The 19792-nt window shown below is 40.6% G+C and overlaps 1 protein-coding gene and 1 long non-coding RNA gene across 3 annotated transcripts; one reads left to right on the plus strand and one right to left on the minus strand.

Moving 5' to 3' along the window:
• Positions 1-3147: 3147 nt before the first annotated feature.
• LOC144294717 (uncharacterized) lies at positions 3148-5491 on the minus strand. Its single transcript, XR_013362107.1, has 2 exons — positions 4357-5491; positions 3148-4001 (listed from the first exon to the last, which is right to left on the minus strand). It is a non-coding gene; the product is annotated as an uncharacterized LOC144294717 (long non-coding RNA).
• Positions 5129-19500, plus strand: TMEM9B (TMEM9 domain family member B). 2 transcript variants are annotated; one of them, XM_077866566.1, is made up of 5 exons: positions 5129-5355; positions 7396-7487; positions 11492-11600; positions 13733-13867; positions 18317-19500. In XM_077866566.1, exons 1-5 carry the CDS (start codon positions 5251-5253, stop codon positions 18470-18472), a joined length of 597 nt encoding a protein of 198 aa, XP_077722692.1. In that variant the 5' UTR covers positions 5129-5250; the 3' UTR covers positions 18473-19500. The 2 variants fall into 2 exon arrangements, with proteins under 2 accessions (XP_077722692.1, XP_077722691.1); XM_077866565.1 differs by lacking the exon at positions 7396-7487.
• The last annotated feature ends 292 nt before the right edge of the window (positions 19501-19792 follow it).

The following is a 19792-nucleotide window of genomic DNA, read 5'->3' on the forward strand; positions in this document are numbered from 1 at the left end:
GAAGAAACACCCACAATAAGAAATCCCCATTTTATGGGATTGACTCAGTACTTAATATGTATATATGATGTGTACATATATAAAACCAAAGTTTCACAAAATTATTTTTATATGTGATATATTCTGATATATTTCCCGTTCTACTTACTGTCATTTGGGGCAGATGGGAGGAAGGTTGGTTGTAACTGGCTACATTTATTTCACAAACAACTAATGGGTTTGCAACCGGAATTTTGAAAAATACTGCAGGGTGTCCTAATTACAAGCCCTGTCATGTACACAGAGCTTCCTATCAGCTTTCTTTCTTAGATCACACTCCTACATATGAACGGATAACCAAGGATGTCCAGACATTTAAGAAAACCTTCTAACACAAAAGACAGAGACAAAGACTGAAAAACAACATAATTTAAGAAATAAAATATTAGAATTATTCTCAGAGAAATAAGATATTGCATCCCCAGATGGAACAGAATGCTATTTAAAGGGTGGGGCGGAAGGGTGGACAAGAAAGTACTCTAATAAACGTAAGACAGGATAACTGAAATGTAAAAATTCAAAAGAAGATTTGGAATTTGGAAATCTTTAAGGAAAAAAAAGAAGAAAAAGGAAGAAATGGTAATTTTTCTTAGGACAAAAACTGCAGCAGTAGGTTTACAGAACAACCAGTCCAGAATGAAGGATGATGATAGACTCCTGGTGGTGTCTCCAGTTTAAAAAATAAACTGATAGGCTTTCTGATGTGGTTGAATGTACTGACAGGAGAATTGTGGATAAATACACTTAAAGCCTTATAGTGAGCCACTTAGAGCTTTATACAGTCTTATAGCTAGATACTTATATAGTCTTATAATTAGCCACTTAAGAAAGCATGGGAAAAAAAGGCTTCAGTCAAAAAACCAAAATGTGGTATTATGCTAATGGGACCAACTATGAATAATATGTGGAGTCATAATAATATGAGGTTATTTACCTAAGGTGATATAGATACATTGAAGAATAATATATGTGTTTATGAGAGGGCATTAGAATATATATACATTGTCTATTTCCTATAGGAAGTAAAATAGACCAAACTGAAAAATCAAGAACTAGTTATAAGTATGTTATTACGAAATATGGAGATATATCCCAGAAGAGATAGTTAAAAAATAAGAAAAAGGTTGTCCAATTTTTAAAAATATACTATATTGGTAAAAATAACATATCTCATGTATTTGAAAATCTTAATGATTAGAGAGAAGGGACTGTTTTCCTTAAGTGTTCCCTTAGGGCACTGGGAAACAAACAATACTGATTTAGCACCCCTCTGAAAGAAACTTTTAAAATTCTCCCTGCTTTGGTACTAAACCTTGTGTTGCTGTTATTTTAGGGACTTCAGTAACTTATCAGCAATAAGGGCACCAGTATCTCTAGGAAAAGACTATATTCTAGCCCCACACATTGTTCCCTGGTGGGGACCAGCAAATGATGTGGAATGACACGCTTATATGGCTTTACAGAAAGTGGAAGACAGAAAATCTCACTAAAGGAGGTCAGGTAGGAGGAAGCATCCTAGCCAGGCACATGATAAAGGAGGCGGCTCATATAAGATTCCTGGGTATGCTCAGAAATAACTGGAAGAAACTGTGTGTGTGTATACTGCCATAACCACGAGCGGCACAATCCAAGGAAACCATCATCACTGATGCTGTTCGTGACTCCATTTGTTCTGGACTGACATGGTCTGGGAACGTGTTGAGTAGTTCAGAGAAAATAAGAAAAGGGCATCTAGAGAACTGTCTGATCACTGGAGGGGAAAGGAGGTGAAGGGGCTGCACACAGCTGGCAAAACCTTGGTCCCAGATACATAAATTGTAACTTCTGCTTCCTAATCTTCTGACTTCCACACTTAAATCTCTCACCTGGGAATTTTTCAGGCTTCACAAAGAGGGCCCGGCCAGGTAGGTGCCCCTAGACCTGTGTTACTCCTTTAAAAATAATGAACTAAGAAAACCAAGTCACAGGGAAGCAAGGAGAAGGGAGAAGAAGAGTGGGTCCTAAGGGAAATGACTGGGTGCTAAGTCCTTGCCTGTAAAAAGAACTCTGATGTAGCCTTAAGGTCTAGGAAAACCCTAGGTCAGAAATCTCTCCTCTCCTGCCTACTATGGTGGCCCACATCCCATCTATAGTTCTCTGGGCTCAGCATTGCCTTCTCATGGTCAAAAGGAACCATACAGGGATTCAGGTAATTACCTAGTTCCTTGACACACCTTAAGAGCCTCTCTCACTCACCTTTTCCTTTCTCTGGATCCCCACATTTATTGGTTTTTAGAAGATCTCAGTTTCCAAAGAGAATAGGCAAGGTCCCTGCCCTCAGAAAGCTCACCATATTTGGGTGGAGGCTGGGAAATTTAGAGGCAGATATGAAAACATAATTTCATTATTATTTTTTTATAAATTTATTTTTTATTGGTGTTCAATTTACCAACATACAGAATAACACCCAGTGCTCATCCCATCAAGTGCCCCCCCCCTCAGTGCCCATCACCCATTCACCCCCACCCCCCGCCCTCCTCCCCTTCCACCACCCCTAGTTCGTTTCCCAGAGTTAGGAGTCTTTATGTTCTGTCTCCCTTTCTGATATTTCCCACACATTTCTTCTCCCTTCCCTTATATACCCTTTCACTATTAGAAAACATAATTTTACCATGAGGTTATGAAATATTTCCACAAACACAGAAGGAAGTGCACATAGGTCAGCTAAGTTCTTCTAGCTAGAAAACCCCTTACCTAAGGGGAAAGTGTTATTTAGGTGTGAGCAGGGCAGAACAAAAGGAACCAATAGCTTTACTACTTTTTTTTGTTGTTTTAACTTCTATTGCATCACCTAAAATTACTTTCATTTTTTTGGCCGACACACACCACCCCCAAACCCTTGGCTCTAGCTCTGTCCTCTTTCTCCTTACCCAAGCCTGAGTCTTCATTCAGTCTCTAGCCAGGCAACCATCTTACAGTTATACTCCACTCATGGGAGCTATAGTCTATGTTCTAGAACACTGATGCCTAACATAAATATTGCATTTTCTAGTGGCCGCATTTAAGGTAAAAAGAAACAAATGAAATTATTTTAATAATTTAATCCAATGTATCTGAAATATTTCAACCTTAAGCAATATAAAAATACTAAGGTTTTTTTTTTTTTTTTTTGTACTAAGTCTTTGAAATCCAGTGTATATTTTGCACTTACTCAATTCTGATTAGCCACATTTCAAGTGCTCAATGACACATGTGGCTAGTGGCTACTGTACTGGACAGTCTAACTCTAAAATGCTGCTTCCAGGAGTGCACTTGTTAATTCTCCAATAAGCAGATAAGACCCACCAGTCATTAATATATATTCACTTTAAGCCTCTGTACTCTCAATCATGAAGAAGAAAAGACCTGTGAGGTTCTAGCCAGAGGGAGCACACCCTTAAATATCAGACCTAGACAATGAACCCTAAATTGATCCCAAACTTGCCTTTAGCAATCACATCTACAGTGCCTCACAGACTATTCTGACCTCCGAGTTGTTCTTGGCCAGCAAAACACCAACAACAAAGACTTGTTATCTCACTAATGTGACAGTACCTCCACAGGGACAGCCTGCAGGGGCTTTGATGAAAGGTCATCTAGCCCTACCCCTCTGATTCTGGCTGGGACTAGGCACCACTTGCCACTTGGGATTGAAAGGGGCTAAATATATCTGGCATAGTATCAGACACCTTGTGTTAGAGTCTGGCATCAACAATAATCACACGGGAGGGGCACCTGACCGGTTCAGTCCTAGAGCAGTGACTCGATCTCACAGGATCCTGAAATATAGCCACATGTTGGACATGGAGCAGCCCCCGTGGCTCGGCGGTTTAATGCTGCCTTCAGCCCAGGGCGTGATCCTGAAGACCCGGGATCGAGTCCCGCGTCGGGCTCCCCGCATGGAGCCTGCTTCTTCCTCTGCCTGTGTCTCTGCCTCTCTGTGTCTATCATGAATAAATTTTTTAAAAATCTTTAAAAAAAATTTTTAAGTTAAAGGAAGAGTCTAGTAATTAATTAAAACATTTCTGAAAACTAGGAAAAGACTACTTTTTTGTTTTAAAGATTTTAAGAAACATGGGAGAATTTGAAATCCATAGATAAGAGTTCAATCTCCCCATAGTGAACCAAGAACCAGAGGCCCAGGAAAGGTAAGTGTTTTGCCCAAAGTCCTTCAGCAAATCTGCAGTGGTGGTGATGAGCTCTGTATTCTTTCCACTATCCCGCTCCACAATGTCTTCATTAACTGAAAAATATTTTAATTGGAGACACTGCGCCATCTCCAGGGTCCTCCTAAATTACCTGCAGAGGATGACCCGCACTTGCAAGGCCGGTCAGCGCTCCCCCAACTCTTGACTTCGAGGCCAGCCGCCCTTAATAGGATCGTAGCACCGCAGTTCCCCAACTACTGGAGTCCCGGGCGGAGGAGGCTACTAGGGCGGTTCTTTGGCCAATTCCACACGTTCCGGAGCCAGACCTAGCCCGGCCCGACTCAGCCGCGCCGCTGACGCGCGGTTCGTGCAGCAGGCTGGGGTCTAGGCGGTCAGGCCCCAGCGGGAGGCAAGCGGGGAGACCAAGCCGAAGCCAGCGTGTTGGAAGCCCTGCCGCGAGCGGCGTCCGGGAGGCGCAGGGGCTGCAGGTTAGGGGCCAAGTGCCGGGGAGGACGGCCCTCCGGCTGGGGGTAGGCCTCCCGGAAGGCATGGCTCGGCCGTCAGTCCCGTGGCCGCCTCCACGCCTGCCACCTGCCCTCGCAAGCCGCCCCGGGCGCTTGGGCTCGCCCCAGCCTCGGGGGCCTGGCGACGGACGGCTCCGGGCTCGCAGGGGTCGCTGGAGTTGCTGGGGGTCTCCCGGGCGAGAGGACTCCCCAGGGCCCTGCAGGTCCTCAGCCGCCGCTGCTCCAGCGCCCAGGAAGGACAGCCTCACGCCTCGGAGCTCTGCCGCGCCAGGGGCGCCCCCTTGGTTTCCCGCGCCCGAGCGTTCGCGGGGCGGGCGCCGGCACCGCGCAGCCTCCGCGGCCTGCGCACGGGGAACCGTTTCCGGGGCGGACGGTGACGTAGCTGACCCCGCGCGGCCGGTGACGCCGAGGCCCGGCCGGAAGTGCGGGCGGAGGAGCCCGAGCCGGAGCCCGAGCCGGAGCCCCAGCCCGGACCAGGTCGCGGGGGCTCCGGGCTGTGGCCACCGCCGGGCCTGGCAGCGATGGCGACCGTGTGGGGAGGCTTCCTTCGGCTTGGCTCCTTGCTCAGCCTGTCCTGCCTGGCGCTCTCGGTGCTGCTGCTGGTGCAGCTGTCAGACGCCGCCAAGGTGAGTCGGCGCAGCCTTCGCTCCAGACAGGAGCCCCTCCCCTCCGGCCTGCCGAAAGCCGTCTGTCGGCCTGCTGCCCTCCCCGCGCCTCTCCCGGCCCTGCCACCCCGACCTGCAGGCCGCCCCCCGCCCGATCGCACCGGCGCCCCCAGCCCCGCCACTCCGGCAGTGCCGGCCGCTCTCGCACCCCCAGCCCTGGCCGCGCCGCCTCCTTCCCGCCCCTGCCCCGCCCCGCCCCGCCCCCGCCCCAGCTCCGCCCAGCCGCGACAGCGCCCGCAGCCCGGACGCGCTCCTCCCCCTCCTAGACGGTCCCCTTCCCAGCGCCGACGGCACCGCCTCAAATCTTACAGCGTTTCCAACTCTGAGAGCCTTTAGCTTTCCACCCCTAAGCTCCTGAAGCCCACCGCGCCCTCCACCTGCCTCACAGCCCTCTTCCTGCCCCGCCCCCGTTCCCTAAGCCAGAATTACCAGAAGCCCCCACCTCACGGAAAGCCTCCCTCTTAGGAACTCATTTCAACTCACCCCTGAACCGGTTCCCTTCCCAGTGTAGGAACTTGCCTCTCCTTGCAGCCTGCCTTCCCAATAGGACCTACACAGAGGACCACCAGCCTAATATCCTGACCTAACTCCCTCCAGGATCTCTTGGCCTCTTTGTTTGGCCTTCTTTCTTCCTGATAATTCAGTGGGGAAGGGAAGGGCCCAAGCTACAGGGAGGTAAAGTTGTAGCCCTCTCCCCTGCTCCACTTCTGGGTCCTTCCAGCCTCCTCATGCTGCTCTTTATAGCCCCCTTCATGCTCCCACCCTCCAGACCTGCTTTGCCCCTGGTACACACTTGTGCGTCCTCCTTGATGAGCTAGCTCCTTATTGGAGAAAACGGAAGGAATTTACCTTAATGTGATGGGAAGACAGATTGACATTTGCATTTTAAAAAATAGCTTTAATCCATAATATGGGACAGGTTGGGAAAGACAGGTTTAATGCAGACAGCTCAGGGGGTTTTGATCGGGAGTTCTTGTTGAAATCTTTGCTACCTCCTACCAGAAATAGGGAAAGCAGCAAGTCTCGTGTCTTTCAAAACATTGCTGGCATCCTCTGCATATGTCCTGTCATCACTTCAAGAGTATATTGTAATGATGTATTTATCTGTCAGTCTCCATTAGGGTGTGTCCTGATTACTGGCAGGAGCCCTGTCTTGCACTTATCTGAATCCACTTCATTGAGCACAAGGTCCAACATGGAGCAAATGCTCACTAAGTGGTTGCTGAATGAATCCATTGTCAACAGCTCTGCCAGACATAGCACCATATAAAGGAACAGTGGGCCTTGGGGGGCGGGGCAGGGCGGGAGCTAATGATCCACTTGCCCTCTCAGATAAATTCCCCTTTGCTAATGAAGCTTCTCTTATTTCCTGTATTCATATATTTAGTCACCACTTTCTCCACCTCTTGAAACTTGCTTTATCATTAGTTATCCTCTCTGTCTACCAGTGATTAGAAGCAAAGTTTCCTGGGGAGGGTAGACCAAACTGATCTCAGCTAGACATAAGCTACTGCCCTTATGTACTTGCTTTCTAGTTATAACTGAGTGCCTCTAAAACTTCACCCCTTCTGTAGAGCCCTGGTCCAACCCCCTTTATCCATATCCATGCCATTCTACTAAAGGGTGGAAAGATAGTAGTTAGAAGAATTGTGACTTGTTTTGTGAGTAATTTTGTAATCAGATCCTTATTTGCAGGCAGAGTTATCTGTCTATTGTGCCTTTTTTACTGGCAGGTAGATAGCATAGTTTGTCATGTGACCTATAAATGTGATTAATAAATCACAGATCACATACACGTATTATTTCAAAATAATTTCGTGTACTATATAATGATTCATTAGCATTACAAAAAAGAACCTGTAGCTTTAAAAAGCTTCTCTCTCTCAAAATGAATAGTTTTAGAATATTTGGCAGGGGACGCTTAGCAAAATGTATATGGTGCAGTTTTTAAAAATATTGATATTGTTAACAAGCTATACTAAGTTTCCATTTTGGTTACAGAATTTCGAGGATGTCCGATGTAAATGTATCTGTCCTCCCTATAAAGATAATTCTGGGCATATTTATAATAAGAACATATCTCAGAAAGATTGGTAAGTATTCTAGATTACTGACATACCTGTCAGATTTTTTTCTGTGGTTGTCACTGTTAGCCCAGAATGTTCATCTAATGTATTGTTTCCTTTTTAAATACAGTTGACCTTTGAACAACGTAGGGCTTAGGTATCCTGACCCTGGCACAGTCAAAAATCTTCATATAACTTTTGACTACCTCAAAATTTAACTGCTAATAGCCTACTGTTGACCAGAAGCCTTACCAATAAAACAGTTGATTAACATATATTTTATGTTACATGTATTATATACTGTACTCTTACAATAAAGTAAACTAGAGAATAAAAAATGTTATTAAGACAATCATAGGAAAGAGAAAATACATTTGCAGTAGTATACTGTATCTACTGAAAAAAAAATTGTGTACAGTGGACCCATACAGTTCAACCCCTGTTATTCAAGGGTCACCTGTATTTCTTTTTAAGTGTAAGTGTCAAATTCCACTTCTATTTGAAAAAGTGAAAGTAAGGCCCTGAATGTGTGATGTAAACTTAAAGGAATCTAGCCAAAACACTGATCCCCAAGTAGGGAGGGTTTTATAAGGGACAGAGCTGAGTTTGTGGCACTAAACTGCCCATGGCTACCTTCCGTGCCCTCCTAAATTTTAGTCCTCTCTCTTGTTTTTCACTGGAAGGTCCACAGGCCTCATTTATCTGGGTTATAATTTTCATAACTTGTAAGTTTTGATAATGTATTGCCTAATACAGAAGACTATGCTTGAAAGTGTCAGAAGGCTCAGGAAGGAATGGGAATGAGCCATGTATATCATAGTTTCCCACTTGGTGTGCCATGGATATAGGTATGTCAAGAAGTTGCTCCCTCAGCCTTTGGGGTAGTCAAGCAGTCCTCTGAGGACTGGGCTCTTGACTCACTAGCCACCACCAGCATTCTCTATTTATGGACCTTACAAATGATAGCTTTTCTACATATAGCATAAAATGATTGGGAAGCAGTTGTTTGTAGTAGGATGGATAGGATGGATGGGCTCCTTCTCATGCTATTATGATTTATGATTTGTAAACATGGTGGAAGATTGCTGGGATAGGCATACAAGAAAAATAGCTCCAAATGCTAGGAACTTGCACATGTACCCAATTTCACAGCTAAATAGCAAGCAAAACTTTGAAAGCAAAATTAAATTCATTTGGTTACAGTATTTCAAGTTGACTTTGAAAAAGAAAAGTCAGCTTTTGAGCATGTTTCTTTATTCTGATGCCATTGTCTGTTCTTCCCATGGTAAACATTTAGGTTGAATCTGATATTTAATAACTACATTTTTGAAAGCTTCTTATGAACTTGTGTTCCACTTTAAATTGTCTCATATTACAGAGGTTTAGCTATATTCTTACAGATTTTATGTAATCAAGTTACTTTTATGATACAAGAAAACTCATACGTTTTTAAAGTTATTCCTATACATTTTCCAGATATATGAAATACCTACATTTAGTTTATTATCAGTAATAGAATGTGATGCTTTTTAGTTGAGCAGCAGGTGAACTCACTGTTCACGTGGTTAGCACTGATCTTTTCACTGACATTTTACGATTCCAGGTTCCAACAGAGCCATATACCATACACTCTGGTTATTGGTCAAAACAGGGAGCTTTGAGAATAAACAGTTGAAAACAAGGCTTGTTTGTGATTTTTCTTCCCCTCTTCCTTCCTGTAGCTCATCCTTTTACCTGAGATAGGTTCTCAACTGTTAACTGTTTTTAGAAGAGTAAGCAAGTTATGATTAATCAGAATGTTATGCCTTTACAAAGTGTCCAACATCTATTTGGTCCTAGATGGAGTTTTATCTTCTGGCTTCCATTTTGTCCCATTGTTAACTCTAATTCTTTATTGACTTAATGCTGTCTGACTGAGGAAAAGTTTGAGTTCTCTGGTTTATGCTTGGGTTGTGAGGTTAGCTGACAATATCCTTATTGTGGCACTAGGGGGAGGTATTGCCTAGTTCCCAGAGTGGTCAAGTTCTGGCTCTGGGTTCTGTATTTATGACTGACTAGCCAGCCAGAATGAACCTTCCTCTCCTATCCTGCACAACTTTTGCATAATGCTCAATATCTCCTTGTTATTAAACTATATCTGTACTTTAAAAAGAAACACTCAATACTCAACACATAGTTCCCCAAGTAATTCTAAGCTATTGTTATGAAGACCTCTGAAGCTGAAACAGGAAACTAGGAGATAAGTCTTGTTTTCCTGAGGTTCAGAGAAATACAGAGGAGCTGACCTAGGTGGTAGAAACCCTGGCTTCTAATCTACTCTGTGATCTTGTGCAGGTGACCTCTCTGAAAGTGTTGGTCTGGATAACCTATATGATTGAATGGGACATTAGCTTCTATGCCCATTTTATGCCTGTAACCAGCTGGAAACATTCCTGGTCTTCTTTATGTTTGGAACAGATAACAGATTTGTATGGTGTGAGTTGTGGGACCTTACCATACTACCAGTTGAGGCTTATTTTTTCATTAGTATCTTTGTTAAAATTATTATTTAAAAAACTTTTTTTTTTTAATTTATTTATGGCAGACACTGAGAGAAAGGCAGAGGCATAGGCAGAGGGAGAAGCAGGCTCCATGCAGGGAACCTGACGTGGGACTCGATCCCGGGGCTCCAGGATCACACCCGGGTGGAAGGCGGCGCTAAACCACTGGGCCACCCGGCTGCCCAAAATTATTATTTTTTAAAAGATTGTATTTATTTATTCATGAGAGACACAGAGAGAGAGGGAGAGAGAGAGAGGCAGAGACACAGGCAGAGGGAGAAGCAGGCTCCAAGCAGGGAGCCCGACGTGGGACTCGATCCCGGGACCCCAGGATCATGCCCTGAGACAAAGGCAAACACTAAACCACTGAGCCATCCAGGTGCCCCTCTTTGTTAAAATTAAATTACCTGTTAGGGATAACTGATTGAATTTTTATCATTTATGAAAGTTTGGGTTTTCTGTCATGTCACAGCTCAGAGGGAATGGGACATGAAAATGTAGATTTTGCTGGGCAAAGGGAAGACATAGCCTAGAGCATTGGGTGCCCTCAAGAAAGATGGGTGGGGTGAGACAGGATGTGATCATAGAGTTCTTGAGGCAGCCCAAAGTGCCTATGGAAGAGATGATAAAAGAAAATTGCACAGCAGTTGACAGAACAGGAAAGTGTGCCTATTTTTGCTGAAAGTGAACAGAGTAGTAGGCTCTTAATAGTTGGGGAAAGTCATAATTTAATTATTTCCTAGAATTGACAGATTTCTGGGAAAAGGTTTTTTTGATAGAATTATTTTTTTCATAAGCCATAATAAATAAGTGCCCTAGAAAATGGGAGAAAAAATAAAGAACATCCAACAACAAAAACATTTAATCTTTTATTATTTTTTTGTACTCCTTCTGGGTAATCAGTTTTCATTTTTAAATATTTTTGTTGTCCCAATCCTATTTCTCCATGCATTTTCAATAGACTTTTGCTCATTGAGAAAAGTAATTTTTTCCTTTCTGCAAAAGTAATTATTTCTTTCTGCACCTTTGAATGCTCAGTTTCGAGTTTCAGAATTTAGCAACTATTCAGTGTGATTAGCCATTCATATACCACCCTATGGCAGTTAAGATTGATGTTAATTCTTAAAAGAGATATTTGAACAATGCATCAAGATACATTAAATCATTTAAAGCAATTTTTCTTGGTAAATGAACAAGTCTAAATATAACTTGATGTGCTAAGTAGTTTTCGATCCCATTTGAGATTTTTTCAGGTGCATTTTTAACTGTTAACAGCAGCACTTTTGAAAATTGCTACTACTTGAGTCTTTATGGTTCTTAGACTGTTAAATCTCACCAAATTGCTAATATTGAGAGAGCGATGATTTTACTTCCCTTATTATTTGTTCCTTAAGTTCTTAAGCTCAGTGATTATTCTGGATCATAGAAAAGTTTTGATCAGTATAGAAAATCCAGGTAGGCTGAAGCAATATTTTATCCTTGTTTTCTCAGCGATTGCCTTCATGTTGTGGATCCCATGCCTGTGCGAGGGCCTGATGTAGAAGCCTACTGTCTACGCTGTGAATGCAAATATGAGGAAAGAAGCTCTGTTACAATCAAGGTAAGAAAAAAAAAGAACTTTTCTGCTTTGGGAATTTTTTTTTTTTTTTTAAGATTTTATTTATTTATTTGAGAGAGCATGAACAGGGGAGAGGGGCAGAAGGAGAAGCAGACTTGCCACTGAGCATGGAGCCCAAGATATGGTTCAATCCCAGGACCCCGGCATCAAGACCTAAGCTGAAGGCAGCTGTTTAACTGACTGAGCCACCCAGGCGCCCCTGCTTATGGAATAGTTCTTGATGGTATCTAGACAAGAAAGAAAATTTTGGACATCTGAATTCTATTTCAGTCACTCAACTATTCTTCCCTCCTCTCCTTACCATCCACTAACCCCTTCCTTCCTCATCCTCAACAATAGCCCCAGAACAGTGGGTCTGCTCTCTGCCTGTCTCACTGAGATGCTTTGGGGAGTAATTAGAACATATTAACAGAGGTGTGATATGTGAAATGGCACAAAAATGCCCTATGTGTAATTAGCACATCCTGAAAGCTATTCCAGCTTTTCTGTGGGCCACATATGCCAGAAGCTAGGGAGAAAACAGCATGTCTAGGCCCTCTTCTTCCTACCCTCTCAGACCTGAGGGAAAAAAAAAAAAAAAAAAAAAATATATATATATATATATATATATATATATATATAGAGAGAGAGAGAGAGAGAGAGAGAGAGAGAGACTACTTTATTCTAGAACTATCACTTATGGATTCTAACATTTCCTGTATTTCCTATAGGAAATAAAAGGTAGATCACTCTCATCACCATTTGACCTCTAATGAGTTCAATTACTTTTTTATAGTGGCTAACAGTTTTCCCCCCAATTTTTTTATATGGAGCTTCCCATTCATTTCTCCTGAGAAAAGGCCTCATGGGAAATCTGGAATGATCAGCTGTAACAGTTACAAAGATTTCCGTGGGAGAGTTTCTGCTCCAGCAAGGTGCTATCCTGTAAAGAAATACTCACTGTACTTTTTTTATTATTCAGCTAAGTTTTTGATGTGTAATTTACAGACCCTAAAAGCCACTCACTGTTAAGTGTGTAACTGAATACATTATAGGAAATTTAAAACAATTTTTAAAAAATTCAGTGTTACAACATTCCCATTACCCCTCATTCCCATTTACAGTTAATCTCATTCCCACCCCTAGCCTTAGACAATCACTATGCTGCTTTGTGTCTCTACAGATCTAGATATTTCATATAAGTAGAGTCATACAACATGTGGTCTTCTGTGACTGGTTTCTTTCACCTAGCATAATGTTTTTGAGGTTTATCCATGTTGCAGCATGTTATCAGTATTTAATTCCTTTTTGTTGCTGAATATCATTTTATTATACGAATATAACACATTTGTATGATCCATTCAAAAGTTGATGGACATTTGAGTTATTTCCAGATTTTTACTATTATGAATAATGCTGCCATAAATATTTGTGCACATGTCTTTGTGTGGATATATGTTTTCCTGTCAGGTAGATTCCTTAGAGAGGTAAGTTTATTTTAACTTTTTAAGAGACTGCCATATTGTTTTCCAAAATAGTTGTACCATTTTCATTCCCACCAGCAATGTTTGAGGGTTCAGTTTTGCCACATCCTTGCTAAGATTTGGTACTGTCTGGCTTTAATTATAGCCATTCTAGAGGTCGGGGGAGAAGGGTGTCACACTGTACTTTTTGACAGCACACAGATCAAGATCTCAGGAAAATCACTGGCTTTAAATGTATTTTTGTATATCTAAGTTGATCTAAAAGAGTGTTCTGTTGAAATTCATCTGAATTACCTTTTTTTGTTAGGGTTCCTTTAAGTTGTCTAAACACAGTACTGCTGAATCTAGGACACTATATTCAGGTGAAAAAAAATTTGGTATGCTAGCAGTGGTGACAAATGATTAGCAGTAGGTGAAGATGGAGTTCTGAAGACTTGCAATAAGATCTCAAAGACAAAACACATTTTTTCTCTTTATCTTTAAATAATATTTTGGTGAAGAGTTGAGTTTGTTTATGTTGGAATTTGGTTTGTATAGGAATCCTATATGCTTAGCAGAAAAATCAGTCTTCACCATGGCTTCACTATTATTACACAGAACTCTGATTTTTTGCCTCAAACAGAGATGTAACTTATTTTCAACTTCCTTTAGGTTACCATTATAATCTATCTCTCCATTTTGGGCCTTCTACTTCTGTACATGGTGTACCTTACCCTGGTTGAACCCATACTGAAGAGACGCCTGTTTGGACACTCACAATTGATACAGAGCGATGATGATGTTGGGGTAAGTACTTGGCATTCCCTAGCTGTGTATGGCAGTATTTGTCATCATCTGATGTAAACAGCAAGTGAAAAGTAGTTGTATATAGATGTTCATGTGCTGGAGCAGATTATCAACTAGAGAAGCAAAGGACTGTTCTAATTTTAGTATATATCTCTTCATGAGGAAATTACTCTGGATAGCCATCAAAATGGTGGTCTAAATTAACGATCCTTGGTGAGTGTGCTGTATAGGCTTTGCCCTTTAGTATCAAGGGCACAATTTTCATTGCCTTTCCCTGAGAAACACTGAGAAACACTTGTGAGATAGATTTCTCCCCAAGCTCTTGCCTGAGTACTATTCCTGTCAGCATGACCAAATATATTAGAAGGCAAAGAGGTTTTAGTGAAGGGAAACATGAAGACGGTGTTCTTTTCTTAATGAAGTGCAGCTTGATAACCTGGTGATGTTTTACATTTTTCTACTCCTTCTTTAAAAAAAAAAATTAAAAAAACCTGTGATCTTTAGAGAAAAAACCAGCATTCCTGATTCTCTTCCTATCTTAAAAACACATTTCTATTTATACATATAGTTGGTATAATCAGTGTATAAATTGTTTTGTGGTCTCCTTTTTGTGTTAACATTACTTCATTAAAAAATGTCTGGTAATTAAAAAAAAAAATCTAGTTATTGACATAGTCCACAAGCTTGTTATTCAGTATAGCTTAGAGCATTATATTGTTTTATCATTATCCTGTTTGGGCCTATTTTCCAATTTTCCACTGTTTTGTTATTCTACATATAATTATTTTTAGAAATTACTTTTTATTTTGGATTACTTTATTGGCTTACGTTCCTCAAAATAGATAAAATTCAGTAGAGTTTCAAGAACCAATTCCAAAAGCTAAAGCCAGGGTGAGCCCGGGCTAACCAAAGTCAGAAGTCCTTTTACTCTGGAATGTCTTGTGGAACTGTTGGTAAAAGATTAGAGGGAATCCTGACTGGATGGCTTGGGTTATTACTAAAAACAGAGCCTGCTTTTTAATCAATACATTGTTGTCATATGAATATCAATTATGAATATCCAATTTATTTGGGCAAGATTTCATTTGTGTCTTATCAAGAACTTTCATAGAAGCACCTCTGTTTGCCTCTTTTTTCCTTGCTTCCTTATTAATTCAACCAACACATAATGAGTAACTTCTCTGTATCAGGTCCTCTGCTGGGTAGTAGGAATAAAGAGATAAACAGAAACAGATAGTAAAAGAAATGACTAATTATAGTATGTTTCCACCTTTTATTTTTAATCATGTAAGAAATGCCTGTTAATTTTTGAGGAGTTCCAGGAGGGGATTATTGATAGGCTGGGAGAGAAAGGTCAAGACTGGAGATCTGATGTGGTCAGAAACAAGGCCTATGGGGTGAATGGGGAAAGAGAGCTAAAGGACAGGAGGTTTTGTACCAGAAGCATTAGAGTCTCAAATACTGTTCCCATGCTATTTTCATTCACATACGACAGATTTTTCTCAGCCTCAACAGCATTGACACTTTAGCTTGGATAATTCTTTGTTGTGGGGAGTTATCCTATTCATTTTAGGACATTTAGCAGCATCCCTGACCTCTACCCACTAGATTCCAGTAGCGCCTGTCATCCCAACCATGATGATAAGTGTCCACAGATATTGCTAAATGTTTTCGGGGGACAAAATCACTCCCAGTTGAGAACTAACATATAAAATGTTATGCGTCAAAGGCCATATAAATGGGCAGCCCCGGTGGCGCAGTGGTTTAGTGCCGCCTACAGCCAGGGGTATGATCCTGGAGCCCTGGGATCGAGTCCCATGTCGGGCGCCCAGCGTGGAGCCTGCTTCTCCCTCTGCCTGTGTCTCTGCCTCTCTCTCTCTCTGTGTCTCAATAAATAAAATCTTTTTTTTAAAAAAAAGGCCACATAAACCATTTCATAATAGGCACATAGAAAGTCTGACTTAAACTATATTCTTTATAGTATTAAATATTTAGTTCCTGATTTTAGAAATAAACAATATTAATGTAATACACATAGAACAAAAGAAATGGATGCACACATGTGTAGATGAAAATGTGTAGGAAAGGCATTTGATTGGTGGGGTCATGTGCTTAATAATCCTTTTGTTCAGTGATTCATTCTGTACATATATTAACTGAAAACATTGTCTCTGACAAGTCTGGCTAATTCTTGGATATCTATTGAATTGATGCTGGGCAGGGAGAGATTTTTCTAACCTTTAGCTATGAATTTATACAGAGTAACAACTCTGTACAAAAATAAATTTCTACAATTGTTGCTTATCTGCGAATTCTTTAGTATTTATGTGCTTTTAAAAATGTTTTTCTTAAATTCTCAGTTTCATTTTTATTCACTGTAGAGCATTTTAAATCAAGTGAGAGTACAAATAGTTAAGTTCACTGTAAGTAGTCACAATATTTATTGTATCATATATCCATGACACATCATTGCTATTATCAAAGCATTAAAACATGTTTTGTATTTATTGTAATTTTATCAGGTGTAAAAAGAACAAACATATAAAAAGGGTAAATCTCTATTTGCATTCTTCTAGCATCCATGACCATGAGCAGCTAGTTCATTCTTGTTTTGATAGGTGGAAAATGGACCAAAAGGATTAACTGGTTTGTTTAGCCCTTTAACTTTGTTCCTTAGGAAAATTTTTCTCCCCCTACCCTGAAGGGCAGATAACAGGACTATGAAATTGAGAGCTGCTCTGCTGATAAAGTACATCCTTCTTCCCAGTCTTGTTTATGTCAAAACAAACTAATGGTAATACTATTTTATATACAAGTTCATTGAAGCACCATATTCCCATAGAGTTGTTTTAATCTACTTGAACAAAATCAGTGTGTTGAGATGATATAACACCAAGTCAAGGTGAGATGAACTAAGTCGTGTGTTCATTTGTTAGATGACCTCAGATCAGTTTATTTCCTTATGCGAAATCAAGTAATCCAACAGCTTTAGCCTTCCTTGTTCTTAAATTTTTTTCTTAAATCTTTGAAACATTTTGAACTTTATGGAATTTTTTTTGTTATTTTCATTTGTAAGGTTAAAAATTTAAAAACATGGGTCTTGCTGTTTGCCTCTCTTGTAACAAGCTGTTACCTATATTAAGCAAAAAGTTGAGGAAATTTCAGTAAAGACCGGGAAGATTCCTTAGAGAAAACTTTTTGATGTCTTTGAAATGTAGACATTGTATAAGTGTCCTACTATAAAAAGAAGACCAGGTGTTGTAATTCCACACAGTTAAAGTTGTATATATAGTTATGTGGTTGTGTTTGGCTTTCTATAGACATGCTGACTCCTGCCTTGGATATATAATAGAGCTTTTGCAAACATACACAGCAAAACAATATTTCTTTCTTTGAGGCAAGGTTTAATATAAGAGGTGCAACTTGTGACTTGGATCCTATGTTAGAACATTTAGAAGCTTTGCTGACAAGGTTCAGGAAAAAGAGATCAAGGAAAAGGCAAACAAAAGCAATAAATTAGTATTGAATGCTTTTTGTCATTTAGGCAGCTGTGTTTATATCCTCATTCATAGGTAGATTAGCATGGTGGTTTCCTGTGTCATGACTACAAACATCAGTGGCATTGGTTTACTTTGACCAGGTTAGGTTGGTTTTCTACACAGATACCTGGGTAACCCTTCAATAGCCTCTTTCTTAAGGCAGCAACTAACATGGAAACCCTGAGTGCTCAGCAGTGAAAGATTCAGGTGTTTAATAAAAATGCTGATGTAATAAATCCTTACTGTCCTTAGTAATAGAGGGTGATGGTAGCGCTTAAGCTGTGTCTCTTCATTACAGATTGGGGGAGGTGGAAATGAAAAGGATTTTGGAAATCAGTCCATTTAGTGTATGTGTTCAAGGTGCAGGGAATTATTAAAAGACAAGATCCTATCAACTCTTCTCCCAAGGGTGAATGTGGCCCCAAGGTGGCAAGTAATAATTCTAGTATAATGGGAGTCAGGAAATTAAGACAAGTTTTTCCTCTGCCAGATTAGCTATATAGTATCGAATTCAGCAAGGAAAAGCTCTACTTTCCCTATCTGTAACATGGATATTAACATGAAGATAGATTTTTCCCCCTAGTTGTCAGGGAAGGCTGGTCTTTAACATAAATGACCACTGTCTTTGTCTTGGTCCATGCTTCTTAAGGGAAATGTCTTTGGAAATGATGACTTGTGGAAACATTTCACAAATAACCTCCTCATCACTCAAACGACTTGAACCACCTATTTCTGTATTTGAGTTCATTCTACTTCTGGCACGTGAGTGCCTAGGAGTGCTTGGCCAAAAAGATGGTCTGTTGTTTGTGAAGTCCAGATGCCCCCATCTGTGGCTGGATAATTACTGTATTGTGTGTGTGTTTTACACTGATCATGCCATCTCTGATGTTCTCCATTCTTGGACTTTCAGGATCACCAGCCTTTTGCAAACGCCCATGATGTGCTGGCCCGCTCCCGCAGTCGAGCCAATGTGCTGAATAAGGTAGAGTATGCACAGCAGCGCTGGAAGCTTCAAGTTCAAGAGCAGCGAAAATCCGTCTTTGACCGTCATGTTGTCCTCAGCTAACTGGAAATCAATTGAAGGTGATTAGAAAGAAATGAGGCAGACAACTGAAAAAAATTGACTGAGTTTTCCTGGGTTTTGTTTTAATACCCTGCTGATTTCACCAACTCTTGCTGGCAAATTCAGAATTGGGAGACAAAAATGTGCTTGGTATTTTCTTTTCTTGTTAACATATTAATACAGACATTTTTAAAAGCACACACCTCAAAATCAGCCAATTAACCTTTTTCCTATTTGTGACTTTTACTAATAAAAATAAGTCTGCCTGTAAATTATCTTGAAGTCCTTTACCCGGAACAAGCACTCTCTTTTTCACCACACAGTTTTAACTTGGTTTTCAAGATAATTTTCAGGTGTTTTTCTTTCTTTTTTTCCTGGCAGGGAAGGGGAGGGATGCGTGGGAAGTGGCTAACATAACTTTTCTCAAGTCACTTTACTAAACAAACTTTTGTAAATAGACTTAACATTCTATTTTCAAGTTTCATTTCTATTTTGCAGTGTAGCCAGCCTCATCAAAGCCCTGACTTACCCATTTGAATTTTGCACTGACTATATTATCTAGGTATTTGGTTGGCCTGTGGCTGCACTTCATGATAAAGTGGATTTGAACTACCTGGTGGCTCTTCATAAAATGCAGATTTTCCTCATGTACTGTGATGTCTGATGCAATGCATCCTAGAACAAACTAGCAATTTGCTAGTTTACTCTAATGACTAAACATAGTCTGGTGTGTGTGGTCTTTCTCATCTTCTAGTATCTTTAAAGATGAATCCTAAGAACTTGGACATTTGCAATAAAGGAATTTTCTTTTAACCTCAAGCGTCTCTGGATTGGTGACATACACACATTTGTCAACATTTCCGGTCAGGTGGAGAGGCAGCTGTTTGAGCTCTAATGTGTGCAGCTTTGAACTAAAACTGGAGTTCTTTTCTGGGTGCCTCTCTCTGAAAGGTATAACAGTTATTAGATAACTGGCTTTTTTCCTCCTATGTTCTCTTTGGAATGTAATAATAAAAATAATTTTTAAAACACCAGTGTTTCTCTCCTCTTCTTTTGCTATATGATAAACTTGAAGATACAAAGACATTTGGTACTCTGTTATGAGACTACTGTTTTATAACAGTTTCATCATAAAATATGGGTACCAAATTATCTGTGTGTGCATGTGTGTGTGAAGAAAAAAGGAGAAAGAAAAAAAATGTATGGGTACTTAGATGGGGCCCTGAAAGTATACAAATATTGACAAATTGAGAGATTAAAATTCAGGCCCTGAAAGTATACAAATGTTGACAAATTGAGAGATTAAAATTCATAAAGAGAAAA

Source organism: Canis aureus, chromosome 23 (assembly GCF_053574225.1).
Source record: "Canis aureus isolate CA01 chromosome 23, VMU_Caureus_v.1.0, whole genome shotgun sequence".
NCBI lineage: Eukaryota > Metazoa > Chordata > Mammalia > Carnivora > Canidae > Canis > Canis aureus.